The sequence below is a fragment of the Papio anubis genome, chromosome 7 (genome assembly GCF_008728515.1).
Source record: "Papio anubis isolate 15944 chromosome 7, Panubis1.0, whole genome shotgun sequence".
Lineage (NCBI taxonomy): Eukaryota > Metazoa > Chordata > Mammalia > Primates > Cercopithecidae > Papio > Papio anubis.
Window position 1 is genome coordinate 85,992,137 of NC_044982.1, and position 22,277 is coordinate 86,014,413.

The following is a 22,277-nucleotide window of genomic DNA, read 5'->3' on the forward strand; positions in this document are numbered from 1 at the left end:
CGAAATTACTCTTAAGGGATGAAAATTCTTTGGAATAGAATACAGTAGGCCCACGCAAACAAGAATGTGTATAAAATTAGCCTGTTTTTGCCTAAGTACATTAACTCAAAAGGAAACTTGGTTTAAGAAGTTCACTCTAAAAATAGTGCAAGAAGCATCACTGGTCCATAGAGAGGGGTGGAGTGGGTTACGTCATTTCAGCACCTTTTAAGGTAAAGGAGGAGGGAATCCTCTTGAACTCATTAGCCAATCAGGTTCTGAAGACACTTCCCAAGGCGACTTCCTGTCTCTCCACTTTCTTTCCCTCTCCGTTTTGGTGGGCTGGTGAGTGTGCACTTAATTTTGCTCTCTAATTGTTTTGAATTTCTCTTCCATTTGAGTTATATACCCAGGTGGCAGGCCTTTATTTCAAATCCGCATTGCAGTGTGTGTGAGTCGCAAGGAGGTTAATGTCGGCTGTGTGGAGGTTGGGAGAAGGCAGTGAAATGCTCTGCCTGGCTTGTTTCCACGTGGGCCTCTGCAGTACCGGGTTTGCCTTCCATCTCCGTGTCCTGGTGACCCAGAAACAATAGACTGTGCTTCATGTGCATAGTGCGTCTGTTCTTGGAAAACGCCGACTTCATTTTGCTTTGAGGGAAAGATATTATCATCCCAATGCTGTTTTGATTTATATCTCTCTAGGTGAGGTCAGATCTCGGGAGAAGGCGTTCAGCTCAGTAGATTTTAATTCTCCGGTGAGTGTCTAGAGGGCCCAGGTCCTTACTGGGTTTGTGGAAACTGTAGCGGACCTTGTCTTTACCCTGGCCTTTGCTCAGATCATTTCGGCTTTCTTGGTGAACCTGGACAGCAAACTCTGAAGACAGATAAGCCCTAAGAGGAGCTGCTAATTTTTAATGTTGCCATTGTGGTGTGTCCTTAAAAGCTATGGAACAAGATCAGGGACCTTAGTTTAGGGCAAGCCTCTAGATTCAAATTCCAGCGCCACAGTTTACAGCTCTGGTGACCTTGGGAGAAGCAGTGAGCCATTACGAGGCTTAGCTTTCCAAGATCAGATAAAATATAGAAAAACTAGGCTCTAGTTGGTATGTAATAAATGTTAGGTACCTTTAGAAGTAAGCAGTACTTATTTATTTACAGTAAGTATTTTGGATATCTGTTTTCTCATAAAAAGTTTTGCCTAGTGACCTTGAATGTAATTTCACTGAATTCCTTTCTTTTGATACATGTTAATTTTTATATGATATATGTGTGGGAAATCCATACAGGCAGAACGTGTGAGAAAGACAAATAATAAACCAGTTAATCGAATGTAGTAATAGGTATTTGTAGGCCTCCCATAATTTTCATAATTCTCAAGCATTGTTAAAATTTATTTTTTGGGGCGTGGTGGCGCAAGCCTGTAATCCCAGCTACTCGGGAGGCTGAGGCAGGAGAGTCGCTTGAACCCGGGAGGTGGAGGTTGCGGTGAGCCGAGATGGCGCCATTGCACTCCGGCATGGGCAATAAGAGTGAAACTCTGTCTCCAAAAAAAAAAAAAAAAAAAATATATATATATATATATATATTTTGAATACTATATATATATTTTTTGAATACATATATACATATATATTTTTTGAATAGGTAATACATTCATATGATTCAAAATTCAAAAGATATCAAAGTTTCTTATCCCCTTCCCTAAGCCATCCAATTCCTCTCCCTCATAACAGTGTTACTAAGATATTTTATGCATATAAGCAGATATGTGTGGGTATCCTTCCCTTTTACTGTACCTACTCTACTATGTGTCTTACTTTTTCCACTTAAGTTCCATGAGTAGAGTGTCCACATTCCTTATAATGGTCACATAGTATTCTTTAAAAATTATTTTTTTTAAAAGATATATTTTTTGTTTCAGTAGATTTTCTGAGTAAACTAACTCCATCTCAAAAAAATAAAAAAATAAATAAAAAATAAAAGACCCATTATCTTGGAGTTGGAAAGGCCCTTATGAGTACTATATGAGTGACCTTTCTGGCTTCTGGGTTATTGTGAGAAGTGTGACTTCTTGTTGTTAAATTTGTTTTTATTGTAGATTCATGGGGTGCATGTGCAGGTTTGTTACAGGGTATATATTGCATGATGCTGAGGTTTGGGCTTCTATTGATTCTGCCATCTAGGTAGTAAACATTGTACCCAATAGGAAGTTTTTCAGTTCTTGCCCCTCTCTTTCCTTTCCTCCTTTTGGAGTACCTAGTGTCTATTGTTCCCAACCTTATGTCCCTGTGAACCCAGTATTTAGCTCCCTACCCAAGATTTAACTCCCACTTATAAGTGAGAACATGCGATACTTGGTTTTCTGTTTCTGCGTAAATTTGTTTAGGATAATGGCCTCCAGCAGCATCCAACAGCTCCAGTTGCTGCAAAGGACATGTTTTTTTTTTTTTTTTTTTTTTTTTTATGGCTGTGGAAAAGTGTGAAATTTTTAGGCAGAATATTTGCCTTTCTACTCACTAGCTGGTTGAGCTTGGGCAAGACATAAAAATAACATATTAAACATTTAACACCATGCCAGCTACAGTGCAAAGTGTATTTATTACCTCGGTCTTCACAGAGGTTTTAAGAGGTATGTAGTATTTGTTCTCATTTTAAAGAGGGGACAGCTGAGGTTTAGAGAAGTTCCATAACTTACCCATGGGCACAGCAAATACATGAGAGAGCCAGGATTAAAATCTAGTTTTGTATGATTTCAAAATCTATTATTTTAGGGAATATTAATTAGTGCAACTATTATGGAAAATAGTATGGAAATTTCTCAAAAAAATTAAAAATAGAGCTACCATATAATCCAGAAATCCCATTTCTGGGTATATTCAAAGGAAATAAAATTAGTGTGTCAGAGATATCTATACTCCCATGTTCATTGCATCATTATTCACAAAAGCCAAGATGTGGAATTGACCTAAGGGTCCATCAGTAGATGAATGGATAAAGCAAATATGATACATATGTACAGTGGAATACTATTCTGCCTTAAAAAGGAAGGAAACTCTGATAGTGAGTGGGAATTAAAACTTGGAGTCTGTTCTGATAGCAGTACCTTATATAACTATCTCTAAAGGAAAACTATGCCAAGCTATCAGTTTAGTATTTACTTCGTATGAACAAAATTTTGTGTTTTCATTTTGTTTCAGGTTGAAGATGAAATCCACTGAGGAGGGAAGTCCAGCACCCTGTGTGCCAGTCCAGAACCGGCCCGTCTGTAGACCCCCTGAAAATCATGGGCTTGGATTTGGATATTCTCAATAGAAAGGGTTAAAGGCTGATGGGACCTAAAGCCTGGTACTTGAATTTTGATCACATAAGCTGCCTTAAGTTCTCTTTATTACACGTATGTGTGTCTTTTCTATCTAAAAAGCCTAGCCTAGAGATTCTTTGAGTTACCATTGTATCCTGTAATGCTAGGTGGCACTGAGTAAATTGGAATAGAGTCAAATGGAATGGTAATGAAATCTTAACACAAGTATCTGCTGATTTAGTATCAATTTGTAGTTTGTATTAGGCCTTCATGAAGCATCTGTTCACACATATAAAATGTACCTTTTGGCAATGAACACTAGTACTCTGACGTGATTACTGCCCACAGTCAACAAAATGCTGGGATCATTGATTGTTTATGGAGCATTTCCAAAATACTTAGTAAATACGAAATGTCCTTTGTATGTTGGAATGACACTTGTTGAAGCATGCATGACTAGAATCCTGCAGGGGGCAGGTATCCCATATTTAGCATCAGGATTTATGTGCCAGGCTTTGTGCTATGTGTCAAAGCAAAAAGACCAGGCCTCTTGCAATCTGGGTTTTGTTTGTGAGTTGAGATTAATAGAGAAGTTGTTCCTTTCAACCTATAATTATTATCCTGTAAGAATACTTAGATCAAGTATTTTTTTTTTTATTTCCTTTTTTAAAAAATTGATTTTAGGTTTGGAGAGATCAAGGAGTTTTAAGGTAGACATTGTTAAAACTGTAGAAACCTTTCACACCATGTCTTGCTTCTTGTCTTCATTCTCTTAGTTAACCTTGAATCCTGCTGATCTGAAAACATTTTACATAGTTAAAGCATTATAGAAATGTAGGGCAAGGAAGGAGTAAAATAACATTTTGATCATATCTGTCTGAGATATTTAAAATGCTTCAGTTTCTTTCCAACCTTCTGAGCTAGCTAGCATGTCACTGCATTACATTTTAAAGCAAACCATCTTTAGCTCTGCTTATTTTCTGTAGGACATACCATGGTGAAGTGAAAAGAGTATGGAGTTTTGATGGAATTGAATTTAAATCCTAGCCCTTACTAGTTAGGTGACCTTAGGAAATTTATGTAATTTTTCTGAGCCTCAATTTTCCTTGTAAATAGGGGGTTATAAAATTTAAATGATACAAATTCTATGCAGCTTGACAGATAGGATTTCCAAAGAATGATAGCCACTGCTTTCTTTCTGTCAGCTTATTTTAGACCCATTCTTAAAGGCACTGATGTCCAGCCTTCTGTTATGATGGGATGTTCTATGTTTATACTGCCAATATAGCTATTGAGTAATGAAAATGTGAGTAGGGTAATGGAGAAATTTAATTTTTAACTCTAAGTGGTTGCTTATTGGACATGCAACTTTAAGGTCCACTTATGACCCACTGTTTTTGCTTCATGAAGCCTTCCTTGACCAATCCTACTTTTTTTCTTAACCTTACTTGCTTTCTACCACTTATTTGGTGGTATGTTAATTTCTGTGAGTCTTTCTGGCTAGATTGTATCTGAGGTTATGGATTTTTAAATCTCCACATTGCTGCATGAAAAAGAACACAGTGATAAAAGTATAACTAGTATTTTTAGCTAACAAGTTTTAGATGATCATTATAAGTAAATAAAAAAATTTTCTAGCTAGTAATTAGGTGAAGAGTAGCGAATAGTGTGAAGGTTGCCTGCAAAGATGAACTGCGCATCTAGTATGTATTTGACCTTAAAGTTCAGATTACACTCAAATGCTGGAAGAGGAAATTAAAGCAAACCTCTTTCTTACGTTGCCATCTTGTGGCGGACTTGGGTTCCAAATGTTACTAATTCAATTTTCCTGTGTAAAGGGAAGAGTTTCTTCAGATTATTTTGACAAAGGATTACGAAGAGTAAAGGTTAAATACAATCCAGCATTGGCTCAAATGAAATTGAAACATGCTTTGAAAAAACTGACTATTTTGGATTATTTTCTTAGCTGAATCTTACAAGTTCTTGACTCCTTTCTCTTGCGTAACTGTTTTCTTACTGTGAGACTGTTGACCTTTATAGCCTTTCAGAAGTTGGTTAGACTATTGTGCAGTTTTATCCAAACTTGTAAATTTATACAAAATTAAGCTTGTGTACAGGTCCTGCTCTGTTTTTTTTTTTGTTTTTTTTTTTTTCTTGAGACAGGTCTTACTCTGTTGTCTAGGGTGGAGTACGGTGGCATGATCACAGCTCACTGTAACCTTGAACTCCTGATCCTGCCCTATTTGATATTGAGCTTGGGCATTTGGTGACATTCTCCGAAAATGAGTCAATAGTTTATATTAATGAATGGAGAGTTAAATAAAGGATGAACAGTTACTCTAAATTTTCTTGTGACTTGGTGTAGAACATGCTGGTGTGAGTTGTCATGTAATCATAACCTTTGTGAATTTATTTTTTAAAAATTTTCCAGAAATGATCCTAGGTAATTGATAGATCCTGTGGTTCAACTGGATTTCTAGATAGAAGCTGGATTCATGTGATGCCAGAGGTAAGAGTAAGAGCAAAATCTTCATTTTTACCTCATTTGGATTTCTAATCACCTAGCAAGACTTGGGACTCAGTGTTATTAGTGGATGGAATTTGGCAATTGAAAAAAATCCCCAGTTCTAACCTTAAGAGAATTTTCCTGTTTAGGGATAAGGAGCCAGTGCTGGTTTGCCCTTCCCCAGTCATTTACAGTTTGCCATGATGAAATGCATGTTAAGTCCGTGTTTCAGCTGATCAGCCTGATTAAACGCATGCTCTGAGCAGACTAAAGCTAGGGGCAAACACCTGCAATTGAATTCTGCTTGTGGAAATTAATACTGGGATTTAGTCTGTAATCCCAAGTGATTCTTAAACCTTAATAAATTATGAATTTATATATAATAAATTTATATAAATAATAAGTTAGGAATTTGAGACTAATTTATTGTGCTTTGATCTTTTGTGATATCTCTATAATCCCAAAAAATCACTTTTGTGAGTTAGAACTAGGGTCAGGAATCCTTAATCTAAAAGTTCAAACACTACAGAAAAAGCACTGGCAACTGGTATAATTCTATAGGCAATTTAGCCTGGCAGTTTTAAACCAATCACTATTTTATCAGTCTATACATATAGATTAAGGGAAACACAGAGTTGGTTAAATCAATTTTGCGAAGATACAATACAACACTATATAGTCACTTAAAAGTTATGATACAGGTTTATGTTTATTGAAATAGAATGATATTCATGACACATGAAAAACATTATAGAGCAATGTGTTTCTGCTTAAATATTTTTATATGCATATGTTTGCTTAAGAAATCGGAAAGGATATATATACTAAAATACTAGCGGTTATTTTCTCTAGAATTGAGTTCTGCAAGTAATCTTGTATTATTATAAACCTATTTTCTAATTTTATTGTATTCATGTATTGTAATATTTTAAAAGTTATTTTAAGTAACTTAGGACAAGCTTATATTCTTTACCCATGCCTGCGTTTTCAGCAGAGAATTAGGTAGAAAGAAGGGTGAAATACGGGAAATACAAACAACTCAAAGTAATATCAGGACTTGAAATAATTTTTTAGCTTTTGTTGTCTTTTGCAGAAGTAAAATTTCGAGAGACTGAAACCAGATCTGAGTCTCACTGTTCCAGTCTGGACCTCTTTGGTGCTGTAAATCCTGGATATACAGTAGATGATTACTACATTTTTCTTTTATGGTAAGGCTTACGTTGATATTGAGAAGCTTTGACATATATATGAGTCTTTGAAAATTCAGGTTTGTGACTTCATGGCCAGCTGCTAAGGTGCTATAAGTTTCATTTTTTAAAAGTCAGTTGAGGCCAGGTGTGGTGGCTCATGCCCATAATCCTAGCACTTTGGGTGGCCAAGGTGGATGGATTGTCTGAGCACAGGAGTTTGAGACCAGACTGGCCAACATGGCAAACCCCATCTCTACTAAAAAAATACAAAAAATTAGCTGGGCGTGGTGGTGTGCGCCTGTAGTCCCAGCTACTCAGGAGGCTGAGGCAGGATAATTGCTTGCACCCAGGAGGCAGAAATTGCAGTGAGCAGAGATAGTGCAGCTGTACTCCAGCCTGGGTGACAGTGAGATTCCATCTCCAAAAAAACAAAAACAAAAACAAAAACAAAAAAGTCAATTAAAGATGTTGAGAAGTAGCATAGTATAGTATATATATGGGTTCTGGAGTCAGACTGGGTTCAAACTCATGCTCTCTATCACTTCACCAGTTATGCAGTATTGGCAAGTTTCCTAATTATCTGTGTCTTAGTTTTATATTTTATATTTATATTTTAGAGAATGGCAATAGTATTTGACTCAGGGTGGTTATTTTGAAGATTAAATTAGTAAGGGTGTGGGTAAAGCATATGATAAATGCTCAGTTTGATGTTAACTATTTTGTCTTCAGAATCCATGTTTATATTTCTCTTAGATTCTGTACTACCTGGCAATTTTTGACATCTGCATAATAGATTGACGAAAATTCTTTGTTTTGGCCTGACGTGATGGCTCACGCCTGTAATCCTAGCACTTTGGGAGGCGAAGTGGGCAGATCTCCTGAGGTCAGGAGTTCAAGACCAGCCTGGCTAACATGGTGAAACCTTGTTTCTACCTAAAATACAAAAATTAGCTGGGTGTGGTGGTGTGCACCTGTAATCCCAGCTACTCGGGAGGCTGAGGCAGGAGAATCGCTTGAACTTGGGAGGCAAAGGTTGCAGTGAGCTGAGATCGTATCACTGCACTCTAGCCTAGGTGACAGAGCTAGACTTCATCTCCAAAAAAAAAAAAACGAGGAAATTCTTTGTTTTTATTGCTTATATATCTTTCTGTTAATTAGACTACCCCTCATTACCTTCACCCTGCCCCTCAAAACTTAATTAAGTTCTAGAATTAGTCACAGGCACTATAGTGTGTATCTTTATATAATTGTTGGAATAACATTTTCTTTAGTTGATTAATCTTGATTTTGGTACTAACTTTTTATCTAGTTCCTCATTTTGCCTTGCCGAATCAATTGATCCTTAATGATCTCTTCTAGTTCTTACTTAGATGTAATGATTCCTATCTTATAAGAGTCTCTTGATGTCTTATTTTTTTTTGAGACAAGGTCTCACTTCATTGCCCAGGCTGGACTGCAGTGGCACAATCAGGGCTCACTGAAGCCCCAGCTTCCCAGCCTCAGGTGATTCTCTCACCTCAGGCTCCCAAGTAGCTGGGACCACAGGCCACCATGCCTGGCTAATTTTTTGTATTTTTTGTAGAGATGGGGTTTTGCCATGTTGCCCAGGTTGGGATGTCTTTATTTTTTATAAACGTTTCTTAAATTAATGTGGTTGGAGGTAAACTTTGATGGCTGTTCCTCTCACTGCTTGGAGCCTTAGGCAGTGGGATTTTGATCCATCATATATCAAAAATGGCTTATCTTCACTCAGGGCACCATGAGGATGGGCTGGCTGTCCGTTAGTGCCTTCTGATTTTTGCGGAGTCAAACAATTACTAAACGGGTGGTGATTCTAGATTAAGAAAATATACCTGTGATTAAAAAAATAAAAGAAGCAGCCTAGTTTCAAAACATGAGCATATAGTAATTAGATAGCTCTCATCTAGCGCTATGAAAGAAAGCCAGTTGGTTCTGGGAGTTACTGAAACATTATACTATAAAGTCATTCATGTTCAAATTTTAAATGGTTTACTTGGTTTTCTAGAGTGGTTGCTCACACAAGTCAGGGCAGTTTTAAAAATACACTTTTTGGTTGGGTGCGGTGGCTCACACCTGTAATACCAGCACTTTAGGAAGCTGACGTGGATGGATCACCTGAGGTCAGGAGTTCAAGACCAGCCTGGCCAACATGGTGAAACCCTGTCTCTACTAAAAATACAAAAATTAGCCGGGCATAGTGGTGCGCACCTGTAGTCCCAGCTACTTGGGAAGCTGAGGCAAGAGAATCGCTTGAACCTGGGAGGTGGAGATTGCAGTAAGCCAAGATTGTGCCACTGCACTCCAACCTGGGTGATAGAGTGAGATACTCCATCTCAAAAAAAAAAAAAATTATACATATAACTTTTCTTTGCAGTATGAAGATAGATAATTCTTCAAGTTAAAGATGGACTTTTCTCACCAGAAATGGCTTTATGGAATCAATTTGCAAAAATGTAAGAGGTGGCAAAGGAAAGAATAAAATAATATTTTCATTTTCTTCCGTCATTCTTAGATCCTTTGGTAGATTGTAAACTCCATGAAAGCAGGATACCTTCTTTTCCCCTAAGACCTGGCCCAGAAGAGATACCAAAAAAATATTTGCTTATATACTAACCTAGTCTCTGGGTGTGGGAGCCATAGAGGGTTCAGGGTGGGGCGGGGGGAAAGGTGGGGGAAGCCCTGATTGACAAAACACGGCGGTTTCCAAAAGGAATTCTTGGCATGTGTACTCAAGGAGACACGTATAGAACGTTCACTGTGGTATTGTTTTTAATTGTAAAACCTGGAATCAATGCCTATTATAAGAATGACTGCCAAAACCAATCTATTTATGTGAGGAATAGATATATAAAAGCTTACTGGTATTTAAAAATCTTTTATTGTTAATATTTTATTTACAATCTTACTTGATATTTATCATTGACTTAAATTGCACATACCATTCAGGTATGGTTAAAAACTCATTTCTGCTTCATGTTGAAATATTCTCAATTGTTTTGGCTAAAGTATACTGTCCTATATGCTGTGTTTACATCCATGATGGTATATTTAAATACAAGGGGTACAAAATAAAAATCCAAGTATTGAAAGTCTGGTATACTTCACTGTTTTTGTAATGAGATTTAATACTCATGCTTATACCAGAATCTCACAAATGGTATGCAACTGTAATAACTTGTGTTGGCCAGAATATGAAACCTATTCTTTAGATTAAGATTCTTGAAATTGCTTCATCAATAATATACAGTTCATGAATATTCAGTAGTTTGTCTAAAAATAGTAAACAAATGAGTTAAACCATCATAAATTACAAGAAATAGGTCTTCAGGTTGTCAGACTTTTCTGTCTGTTGCAAATCTCAACTTTTGGCTATAAAAACAAGGTATCAAAACAAACAGGAAGTTACTTCTGTGTGTTCAAATATAGCACAACTACCACTTGAAACTCAATGCCTTTTCTCCTTCATTATAATATCTTCAGACTGCTTTTCTCTATATAGATTCTCATGGAAAGTATTTCTTTTCTTTTCTTTTTTTTTGAGATGGAGTTTTGCTCTTGTTGCCCAGGCTGGAGTGCAATGGCATGATCTCGGCTCACCGCAACCTCCACCTTCCAGGTTCAAGCTATTCTCCTGCCTCAGCCTCCTGAGTAGCTGGGACAGGCATGCACCACCACTCCCAGCTAATTTTTGTATTTTTAGTAGAGACGGGGTTTCTCCACGTTGGTCAGGCTGGTCTCGAACTCCCAACCTCAGGTGATCTGCCCATCTCGGCCTCCCAAAGTGCCAGCACTTATAGGTGTGAGCCATTGCGCCTGGCCTGATTCTCATGGAAAGTATTTCATATCTATAATTTTTTTTTTGTTTGTTTGAGATGGAGTCTGACTTTGTTGCCTAGACTGGAGTGCAGTGGTGCAATCTCGGCTCACTGCAACCTCCGCCTCCCGGGTTCAGGCTATTCTCCTGCCTCAACCTCCTGAGTAGCTGGGATTACAGGTGCCCACCACCATACCCAGCTAATTTTTGTGTTTTTTCGTAGAGATGGGGTTTGATCATATTAGCCAGGCTGGACTCCTGACCTCAGATGATCCACCTGCCTTGGCCTCCCAAAGAGCTGGAATATGATTTTGTTATTTTGAGTAGTTTTGTCTTTGTGGTTGGTTGCCTTGTTTTGTATAGTCAATAAATATGATTAAATATCATTCTAAAAGCAATGAAATACAACATTCCTAATATTTTGATGCATATTTTATCCCTTACATGGTAAATATAACCTAGGAATGTTATAGACTAGACTACCACTCCATCAAATAGTGAAGTTGTTGGAATGTTTGCTTTCTTGAATGTTGTGGTCACTCTGGCCTTCACAACTCTTATTGTAAGTTATTCAGACTCTTTATGTTGGGAAGAATGAGTTAAGTTGTATGTATGAAAAGCAAAACTTTAAAACTATTGAAAAGCAAGAGTGTGATGTTGGAGTAGACATAAGTACAAAAAGGGAAAGTTGATACATTTGTGTACACTAAAATTCAAATTTATGTTTGCATGCCATATTACTGTTAAATGACTCCATATAAATTAAGAAAATCATCAAAGGATGTGAACAGGCAAATCACAGATGAGGATCCCTGAGTAGTCATTCAGATGAAAAAATGCTCACTCTTATGAGTAATGAAAGAGTTGTACATTAAAACAACACTGAGATACCATTTCACTGTCATCAGATAGACAACAATGAAATAAAATAAAACAACTTGACATGTCTGCATGTTGCTGACTTTATAGCACTGGGCTCTTGTATACTTTGCTGGTGGCAGTGAAATTTATGCCTTTACTTTGGAGAGTGGTTTGGCAACATTTAGTTAATTTGAAGTTGCTTATATACTAACCCAGTCTCTGGGTGTTATATTCTAGAGGAATTTTTGGCATGTGTACTCAAGGAGACATGTACAGAATGTTCATTGCAGTATTGTTTTTAATTGTAAAAACCCACAATCAATGTCTATTAGAAGAATGGATAAATTGTAGCATATTTGCAGTACATGGTGTTAAAATGAATTAATGTTAAGTATGTATTAACTTAGATACATCTCCAGGAAGTGATCATGGTGCAGTACAAAGGCTAGGATCACAAAGTTAGGTACTAGTCAAATTAGAATATTTTGCATTTTTCAACTTTAAATGAGTTGTACTTTTTTTTGTATTAATATTTCTACATTTGGCATAGTTAAAACCAGAATTCACACAAAAGCCTCGAACAGCCAAAAACAGATGTTAGGGAGTACATGGTTCACACATGAAGATTTCATTTTTTTGAAACTGGTTTATACCAGAATTAAGTTACCACTTTAAAGTTATCAGAATATATTTTAGGAAATGTACAAAGGCTTAATTACTCTGAACCAGTTGACAAACCTTGTAGGAAGTTGCACAGTTTTTGACAGTTTTTTGTTTGAAGGAAAAAGATTTGATATTATGGTTTTGGCATTACTCAGAAAGGGGTTTGCAGGGCTTGATGTCCACTGTGTGGCTAATTGCATCTGTTACTAATTCATAATAGGGTCACAACATCTGGAAGGATGGCTACAAAAGAGGGTATAAGGCTGGGCATGGTGGCGCACGCCTGTAATCCCAGCACGTTGGGAGGCCGAGGTGGGTGGATCACTTGAGGTCAAGAGTTTGAAACCAGCTTGGCCAACATGGCGAGACCCTGTGTCTACTAAAAATACAAAAATTTGCTGGGTGTGGTGGCAGGCGCCTGTAATCCCAGCTACTCGGGAGGCTGAGGCAGGAGAATCGCCTGAACCTGGAAGGTGGAGGTTGAAGTAAGCCGAGATCATATCACAGCACTCCAGCCTGGGCGACAGAGTGAGACCCTATCTGGAAAAGAAAAAAAAGCTTCATTAAGGTTTATATTCTGAGGACCCTTCTAGCTTTCCTCTTCAGGTTAATTTTTAATCTGAATTCTAACATCCATATAGATCAAGCAGAAAATAATTACCTACAGCAGCTGCTATAGGTAATGCCTGGACCTGCCAGCAGTTCCAGGAGAGCACGCAGGTAGGTCACCTCAAAGTTGTGACCCTCAATACTACCGCTTAATTTTTTTTTTTTTTTAAATGGAGTGTGGCTCTTGTTGCCCTGGCTGGAGTGCAATGGTGCGATCTCGGCTCACTGCAACCTTTGCCTCCCGGGTTCAAGTGATTCTCCTGCCTCAGCCTCCGGAGTAGCTGGGATTACAGGTGTCCGCCACCACGCCCAGCTAATTTTTGTATTTTAGTAGAGACGGGGTTTCATCATGTTGGCCACGCTGGTCTTGAACTCCACACCTCAGGTGATCCGCTCACCTCAGCCTGCCAAAGTGTTGGGATTACAGGCGTGAGCCACCGCGCCCAGCCCACTATCGCTTAATGTAAAGCCCTGTAATGCATGTTTGCAATGCAGACTCAAAGAAAATTATAACTTCCTTAAATATGTATAGAGGATGTGTGAGAGCTGGAAAGATGTCTAGTCCAAGGTGGATAAAAAACAAAATGGTAGATTACCCCAACTTGGAGGTGCCAGCTGTCCAATTACAGCTGTCACACTGTTTCTGGGAATTTCTCCTGATTCTTAGAAAGCCGGAGCTGCCAGCCGCACCTCCACAGGGCCTGGCAGGTCCCAGGATGCTTCGGGGCAACCCTACGCACGCGCGCTCTGGTGTAGTTCCCTGAAGCACTCGCGCGCAGAGAATCCTGGAATCTTCGCTTGTGGAGCTGTGGAGGCAACGGAGTTTTTCCGCGCTTTTTCTTTCAGCCTCAGATTAAGTATCATTTGTTATTATTATTTTCTCTACTGAGCGCGGAAAGCTGACTGAAAATTCCAGAGTGTAATTTCTGTGGGGCTGTTTCTCTAAAACTTGGCCCTCACGCAGCTTGTACAGCCATTAGATAGGCGTTTACTCCCAGCTGGTGGAAGATTCGAATTAGCTGCGCCTCTCTTGCCTGAGCGAGGGCTCAGCTTTAAAGCTTCCCAGCTTCCCTGCTTCGCCTCTGCCCCCTACTCTGCCGGACGTAAAATAGGCCTCTTAACTGTGGCTGCCAGGTGACACACCTGAGGAAACTCACTGAGCGGGGCTACTGGGATAAAGGTGTCCAAGTGTTCCTTTCTGTCGACCCGGAGGGCCAAGGCAACTTTTTTTTTTTTTTTTTTTTTCTGAGGTGGAGTCTCGCTCTGTCGCCGGCTGGAGTGCAATGGCGCGATCTCGGCTCACTGCAACCTCCGCCTCCGGGTTCAAACGATTCTCCTGCCTTAGCCTCCTAAATAGTTGGGACTACAGGCGCACGCCACCACGCCAGGCTAATTTTTTTGTATTTTTGGTAGAGACGGGATTTCACCATGTTAGTCAGGCTGGTGTTGAACTCCTGACCTCGTGATCCGTCTGCCTCGGCCTCCCAAAGTGCTGGGATTATACAGGGGTGAGCCACTGCGCCCGGCCTATATATTGGTTTTGAGACAGATTCTTGCTCTGTCGCCCAGGCTGGAGTGCAGTGGCGCGATCTCCGTTCACTGCGACCTCTGCCTCCCGGATTCAAGTGATTCTCCTGCCTCAGCCTCCCTAGTAGCTGCGACTACAGGCTTGAGCCACCACGCCTGGCTAATTTTTGTATTTTTAATAGAGACTGGGTTTCCCCATGTTGGCCGGGCTGGTCTCGAACTCCTGACCTGCCTGCCTTGGCCTCCCAAAGTGCTGGGATTATAGGCGTGAGCCACTGCCCATGGCCCACGTATATATTATTTTTGACTTTAGCAAGATCTGTAACCACCTTTGTCTTTACCTTTATCCTTAAAGTGTTAGAACACCGGACAAACAAGGAGCACAATTAATATTATTGAGTAACTGAAATCAATATATCAATTATACTAAATACAAGGAATATAATAAAATGTGCAGTATTTTATAATAAAAACATGCATGTTATATTTATTTTTTACTTGTTATTTATTTTATTTTTATTGCAATTTAACTTGCCTTTTTATTTACCCCTTATTAGGACTCTCTTCAGCTTCTGGAGACCTCACTATCCTATTATGTCTTTGTGTGAAGACATGCTGCTTTGTAATTATCGAAAGTGTCGCATCAAACTCTCCGGCTATGCATGGGTCACTGCCTGCTCTCACATCTTCTGTGATCAGCATGGCAGTGGTGAGTTTAGTCGCTCACCAGCTATCTGTCCTGCCTGCAACAGTACCCTTTCTGGAAAGCTAGATATTGTCCGCACAGAACTCAGTCCATCAGAGGAATATAAAGCTATGGTATTGGCAGGACTGCGACCAGAGATCGTGTTGGACATTAGCTCCCGAGCACTGGCCTTCTGGACATATCAGGTTAGTGCTTAGTCTAGTTTATCTTGAACATATAATTTCAGGCATTTGTGGGAGCTTCTAGTGTCTTGTCTTCATTATTTTATATTTATTTTTTATGAGTATATGAGAAACTGTCTTATTAGCTTGTTTTGTTTTCAATAATGTTTATTGTTGAAAATCAAAAGGAAGAAAATTAAAGCACTCATAATTCCATCACTCAGATATAACCATTGTTGATATTTTGGGTACACACACACGCGCACACACACACACACTCTGTCTTCTGTATAAAAGTAAGATAACACACACACTGTTTTATTGTTAGAGTTGACAATATATTATATCTGGTATATATTTTTCTTTCTTTTGAGATGGGGTTTTCTTGTGTTGCCCAGGGTAGTCTCTAACTCCTGGGTTCAAGCCATTCTTCTGCCTCAGCCTCCTGAGTAGCCTATGCTCCACTGGGTGTGAATATCTTGTTAAATATTTTTTAGTTAACTATTCTATAATCATATTTTAATGGTTATATTGTTTTTAGCATAATTTATTTCCAAGTTATTAAAATACTATGATAAGCATTCTTATCAAATAACACATCCTTAACTTCTTCCCTTTATGATTTCTACTTTTAGTATTTCCTTTGAAAGACCTCCCTGTGGATAACTTTAAGCATGTCCTTGAATGTATTGTTATATCTTACATATACTCTTATACTTATTAAGGATGTTTGTCATCTGTCAAGTAACTTTTTATTATATTTTTCTGGGTAAGTTGTTTCTCTTACATGCTCCTGTATTTTTCAACTCCTTTGGTTAAATACCAAATAGTGTTTTTGCTGGCTTATGTGGTAAGAGTATGTTTATTTTTGTAAGCAACTGCCAAATTGTCTTCCAAAGTGGCTGTACCGTTTTATATTGCCAGCAGCAATGAGTGAGAACCTGTTGCTCCACATCTTTGCCAGAAGTTGGTATTGTCCATGTTCTGGATCTTGGCTATTTTAATAGGTATATAGTGGTATCTCATTTTAATTTCCATGTCTCTGATGACATACGATGTGGAGCATCTTTTCATATGCTTTTTTGCCTTTTTTTTTGGTGAGGTGTATATGAAGTTTTTGGTCTATTTTTAAATTTTTTTAATTGTTGAGTTTTAAGTGTTCTTTGTATCCTTACTGCGTTTGAAGTATTCTTTGATCCTTTCTCAGAGCTATCTTTTGCAAATATACTCTCCTGATCCGTGGCTTGTCATTTCATTCTCTTACAGGGTCTTTCACAGAGCAGAGATTTTTAACTTTAATGAAGTCCTGCTTATCAATTTTCTCTTTCATGGATTATACCTTTGGTATATTTTAAAAGTTACTGCCAAATCCAAGATCATCTAGATTTTATCCTATGTTATCTTCTGGGAGTTTTATAGTTTTGCATTTTACATTTAAGTCTGTAAACCATTTTGAGTTTATTTTTGCGAAAAGCGTAAGATCTGTCTAGATTCATTGGGTCCTCAATTTTTTTCTGGCTATTCACCAGAGACTCTTAGTTACTTGCCTCTTGGGCCTTCCTGACATGGCTGCTTGCTTCCTCAAAGCCAGCAAGGGAGTGTGTCTCGTAGTAAGACAGACCTTATAGTCTTAGGTAATATACTTACAAAGTGACAACCTGTCACATTTTATGTAGTATTGTAGTCACAGGTCCTGCCCACATGCAAGGTGATAGGGAGTTACACAAGGGTGTATGTACCAGGAGACAATGATAATTTGGGGTTGTCTTAGAGTCTGTTCTTCATGCTCTGGATGACTTGAAAAATGGGATTATATTTCTTAAAAACCTTTGGAAAACATGTCACTTGTTAAAGTAAGACAAATACTCAGTTCTTTTGGTGGTATAAAGTTAGTGGTTTGAGAGTATTCTTCCAGACTTTTTTTCTATGCATTTAATAACATAACTTATTATTTTCTGTGCCTCATTGTGTATCCTGATTGCTTCTTAAACTGGGTTCTAAATGTTAAAATAACATCCCTATATAAGCATCTTTCTTTTCCTTTTGTGTTTGTATAATATTTTACAATGTATAACTTTGTACCCCATACCTTAAAAATCTTTTTTCTTTTGGAACCAGGTACATCAGGAACGTCTTTATCAAGAATACAATTTCAGCAAGGCTGAGGGCCATCTGAAACAGATGGAGAAGATATATACTCAGCAAATACAAAGCAAGGATGTAGAATTGACCTCTATGAAAGGGGAGGTCACCTCCATGAAGAAAGTACTAGAAGAATACAAGAAAAAGTTCAGTGACATCTCTGAGAAACTTATGGAGCGCAATCGTCAGTATCAAAAGCTCCAAGGCCTCTATGATAGCCTTAGGTTACGAAACATCACTATTGCTAACCATGAAGGCACCCTTGAACCATCCATGATTGCACAGTCTGGTGTTCTTGGCTTCCCCTTAGGTAAGAAAGGACATGTGATATCCAGTGTCTATTCTTTAAATCAATGATTTTTTATACTGCTCTGCCCACTTCCAAGCATTCAGTGGAGATGATAAGGGTCTTGAGTTGTGGTAGGCTATGAATTCTTCACCCATGTTTCAACCTGTACATCATTGCTTTTATCTATTGTATTTGCTTACATTTAAATTAAAGCTTTAATTTGAGCAGAGTTAATCTCTGCAAAATGAAAGTTTGCAAATTGCTGCATTAAATTAAAAGCTACATAGTTGTAGTGATAATAATATTAACTGTCATTTATTGATTCCTAAGTGCTAGGCACTGTTTTAAGTGTTTTATATAAATTCATATAATTTACAAAACTTTATGAAGTAAGTATTATTATCCTTTTATACAGATGAGAAAGCTGAGGCACAGAAAGTTAAGTAATTTGGTCAATATCACTAACCTGTTTTCAGAGCCTATACTCTTAACCATTTGCTATCCTCCAAGAAGGCCATGTTTCGATTTTTTTCACCTGCCAATACTGATTGTACAGTTCTTAAGTTGTCAGTTTGGTTGTTTTGTTCTTTTGTTTAATCATTTTTCCATTTATCAAATATTTATCTAATATGTTTTATGTACCAGGTTGTTAGGTATGATCCTAACTAATGAAGATATAAAGATTATCCAAATAGGATTCTTTCTTTCTGGAAATCACAATCTAGCATGATTCCATCTCTTGTCTGCTTGTTAGGTGCCTTGCAGATGAAATTAATCTCATATCTTCCTGCGCTCTCTCCTTTATACTACTGTTTATGCAACAAAATCCAGTAGGTTTTTGCTGTGCTATTAATGGAAATTGTTTTTGGCATACAAAAAAGTGAAGCTTCTTGTGCTGGACTTTCCTAATACTCATTTTTGGATATTTACTATAGGCTGAGGAAGAAGATTTAATAGGGGAGGAGATGATGTCTTAGAAAAATTGTGAGGTGGTCAGGTGCGGCCCAGCGCTTTGGGAGGTTGAGGTGGGAGAATCACTTGAGCCCAGGAGTTTGAGACCAGCCTGGGCAATATAGTGAGACCGTGTCTCTACAAAAAAAAGGTGGGGAGCAGGTATGAGATGATGAGATGAGGAATATCAGATATAAGAATAAAAACCTAAATATCTGCTTAACTTTCAGTTTTACTTACATAATGTAATTTAGTCAGAGTTACTGTAAATGGCATTATAGATATCTTTTTCTTGTCACTGTCCACTTGTCTTATTTTTTTCATATTCACCAGTTCTTTCCCATTCCTTTTTTTGTACACAGTTAACCTCTTTATCTCCTGCTACCACTGTTAGCTTGAAGGATATATAGTCAGCATTTTCCTTTAGTTATTTGATCCTTTAAAACCTGTAAAAGCCAAGGAAGGGTTCAGTGGAAGTAGTTAAATGTTCATTTAATCAGATCTATTATCTGCTTTGTCTTAATCCTATGCTAATTGATATTGGGTCATGGTATATGCCAATATTTCATCGTTATATTTTTTCTAGAACGTTTATTGCAATGTTTTTTAAAAAGATTATTCTTAACCTGGGGCAAAAGATTTTATATGTCTGTTTTTTTCTAAGACAAATACTGGAGGAAAAAAAATATATTCATATATATATATATATTTGATGATTCCTCTGAAGTAGATTATGTAGATAACAAATGAATAAAATTATGTTTTTCCCTTTTTTCCCCCACTAGGTAACAACTCCAGGTTTCCTTTGGATAATACACCTGTTCGAAATCGGGGCGATGGAGATGGAGATTTTCAGTTCAAACCATTTTTTGTGGGTTCTCCCACAGCACCTGAACCCAGCAACAGCTTTTTTAGTTTTGCCTCTCCAAGTCGTGAATTAGAGCAGCAGCAAGTTTCTAGCAGGGCCTTCAAAGTAAAAAGAATTTGAGCCACGCATGGTGTCACACACCTGTGATCCCTGCTACTTAGGAGGTTGAGGCTGGGAGGATCCCTTGAGCCCAGGAGTCTGAGGCTATAGTGATCTAAGATCATGCCACTGCACTCCAGCTTGGGCAACAGAGTGAGACCCTGTTTCTAAAAAAATAAAGATAATTTAGCTAACTTTGCAGAATGTTTCTATGTTCCTCTTTAGTGATTTCATTTAGCAAATCTTTTTCCTAGTTAGGACTCCTCAGCTTCTCTGTGCTTTTAAATCTCTGAAGTTGTCTTCACATTATCGATATAACAAACTCATTGGCAGTGGGGAGTGGTTTAGAGTCTGGTTTCTTTGTTTCTATTATTTAAAGCATAAGCATTTTATTAATCTAAATTCCATTGTGAACTGCTGAATTTTCATCCCTGGTGGGAAGGTCACAATAGTATTTGTTTCAATAGATAACTGTTTCTCCCTGGGCTGTTTCTGACTGAGCTGTGTTGTTTATGCCTTAAGTACCTGTGTTATATGCTACATGTCGCTTTGAATTCTGGTATTTATGCATATCTGTATATGTAAGTATGTTAATGTACACTGATATTTTGCTGTATTTGTCAGTATGTTTATGTGAAAATTTTGGTCTTGGAAAATGGTGGGTGATGTGTGGCTTGTTATTTGGGTATGTGTATTTATTTGTATATATTTATGTATTTACCTTCATGTTAACTTGTTTGGAGGTGTGCTTATGTCAGTGAACGAGAGTGAACGAGAGTACAATTTGATGCATGTATGTTCAGTCCCTATTTGTATTTAAAATAACTCACATTGATAGTTATTTTTTAAAGTTAATTTTTTTGGTGTTTACAGTTGGCCCTCTGTATCCACAGGTTCTGCTTCTGCAGATTCAGCCAACCATATATCAAAAATATTTGAGAAAAAATTAATAATATAACAATAAAAAATACAAATTAAAAATACTGTATAATTATTTGGATAGCATTTACATTGTAGGTATTATAAATCATTTAGAGGTGATTTGAAGTATTTGGGAGAATCTGTAGGTTATATGCAAATACCATGCCATTTTATAAAAGTGACATGAGCATCCAAGGATTTTGGTATCCATGAGGGTTCCTGGAACCAATCCCCCAAAGATACCAAAGGAAGACTGTATTTTAAAATAAAGCTACTTCTTTACCTTTTTGTCAGCTGTTGCCTTGGGTTTACTTATTTAGGAATGCACTTCTGCAGAAAGTTTACCAATGTGTTATTGATCTCAAGAGACTGTATTAAAATAATTTACAAGATTTATTCATTGTTTTCCTTTAGTGAGCATTTCTGACTATTATTATGGAAATTAAATTCTGTTTAATTACGCATATATTTATTTAAAATGTACAGCCATGATAGAAATTTTGAAGGACTTCTCAGTAACTTTATGTCTTACTAGAGGAAAGACTTGAAAGCATACTGGCTGGGGAGGCAGAAGATCTGGATTCTGGTTTCTACTTAGTTTAAACTTTCTTGGACTTTGTATCTGTAGAATGAAGGATTGAATTAAGTTATCCTTACAGCCTTTTCTAACTCTTAAATTTTAGGATTGATTCTTAATGGTTTAGGATTTGTTAACAGTGGAATTACCCTAAATGCCAAATCCCATTGTTTTTTAGGTAATAAAAATTATACTGAAATCATTTGAAGATAGTTTATGTTTAGTCATTGTAGAAAGGCAATTAAATACCCCTGCTTTACATAATTGAAAAGCAAGTAGTGTTTCCTTCAATAGGAATATAGAGTATAAAATCTCTTAAAAATTATTCTTAGTGTGCACCAAAGTTATTTATTACTGTTTTTTTGAGATGGAGTCTTGCTGTGTCACCCAGGCTGGAGTGCAGTGGCAGCATCTTGGCCCACTGCAACCTCCACCTCTTGGGTTCAAGTGGCTTCGCCTTGGCCTCCCAAATAGCTGGAATTGCAGGTGCACGCCACCACACCTGGCTAATTTTTGTATCTTTAGTAGAGACAGGGTTTCACCACATTGGCCAGCCTGGTCTTGAACTCCTGACCTCAAGTGATCCGCCCGCCTTGGCCTCCCAAATAGCTGGAATTGCAGGTGCACGCCACTGAGCCCAGCCGCATGTGCACCAAAGTTAAAATGTCTGAGAAAGAGGATGAAAAATTTTACAGTTTTAGGGCTGTGGTGGCTCACGCCTGTAATCCTAGCTCTTCGGGAGGCCGAGGCTGGTGGATCACTTGATCAGGAGATCGAGACCATCCTGGCTAACACGGTGAAACCCCATCTCTACTAAAAATACACACAAAAAATTAGCCAGGCGTGGTGGCATGCGCCTGTAGTCCCACTGTAGTCCCAGCGACTCTGGAGGCTGAGGCAGGAGAATCGCTTGAACTCGGAGGCAGAGGTTGCAGTGAACTGAGATCGTGCCATTGCCCTCCAGCCTGGGCTACACAGTGAGACTTTTTTCTCACTGTGTCTCAAAAAAAAAGTTTTAAAACATCCCTCCCTATTTTATAGCTAATGACATAGATTTTATAGGTTACAATACAAACTATTTCCTTTATGTTG

At 38.0% G+C, this 22,277-nt stretch overlaps 1 protein-coding gene and 2 non-coding genes across 11 annotated transcripts; all 3 read left to right on the plus strand.

Annotated features, from left to right (window-relative positions):
* Positions 1-42: 42 nt before the first annotated feature.
* On the plus strand, positions 43-20,898 carry CCNB1IP1 (cyclin B1 interacting protein 1). Of its 9 annotated transcripts, XM_009211029.4 has the most exons (9): positions 44-324; positions 682-734; positions 3,177-3,324; positions 5,712-5,789; positions 6,880-6,994; positions 9,372-9,450; positions 15,029-15,362; positions 17,457-17,790; positions 19,506-19,885. In XM_009211029.4, exons 6-9 carry the CDS (start codon positions 9,422-9,424, stop codon positions 19,706-19,708), a joined length of 900 nt encoding a protein of 299 aa, XP_009209293.1. In that variant the 5' UTR covers positions 44-324; positions 682-734; positions 3,177-3,324; positions 5,712-5,789; positions 6,880-6,994; positions 9,372-9,421; the 3' UTR covers positions 19,709-19,885. The 9 variants fall into 9 exon arrangements, with proteins under 9 accessions (XP_003901531.1, XP_021796652.1, XP_009209293.1 ...); XM_009211030.4 differs by lacking the exon at positions 682-734 and having other exon boundaries at positions 19,506-20,898; XM_009211032.4 differs by lacking the exon at positions 682-734 and having other exon boundaries at positions 3,177-3,373.
* On the plus strand, positions 5,979-6,055 carry LOC116276249. Its single transcript, XR_004185674.1, has one exon. It is a non-coding gene; the product is annotated as a small nucleolar RNA SNORD126 (small nucleolar RNA).
* On the plus strand, positions 8,645-8,792 carry LOC116276236. The gene has a single exon (XR_004185665.1). It is a non-coding gene; the product is annotated as a small nucleolar RNA SNORA79 (small nucleolar RNA).
* Positions 20,899-22,277: the final 1,379 nt, after the last annotated feature.

Excerpts from the sequence above, each read along its gene's own strand:
- CCNB1IP1 (XM_009211030.4), top strand. The coding sequence starts at position 9,422 with ATGGCTTTATGGAATCAATTTGCAAAAAT. Across the intron at positions 15,363-17,456 it reads TGGCCTTCTGGACATATCAG|GTACATCAGGAACGTCTTTA; the intron begins GTTAGTGCTTAG and ends TTTTGGAACCAG. Across the intron at positions 17,791-19,505 it reads TGTTCTTGGCTTCCCCTTAG|GTAACAACTCCAGGTTTCCT; the intron begins GTAAGAAAGGAC and ends TTCCCCCACTAG.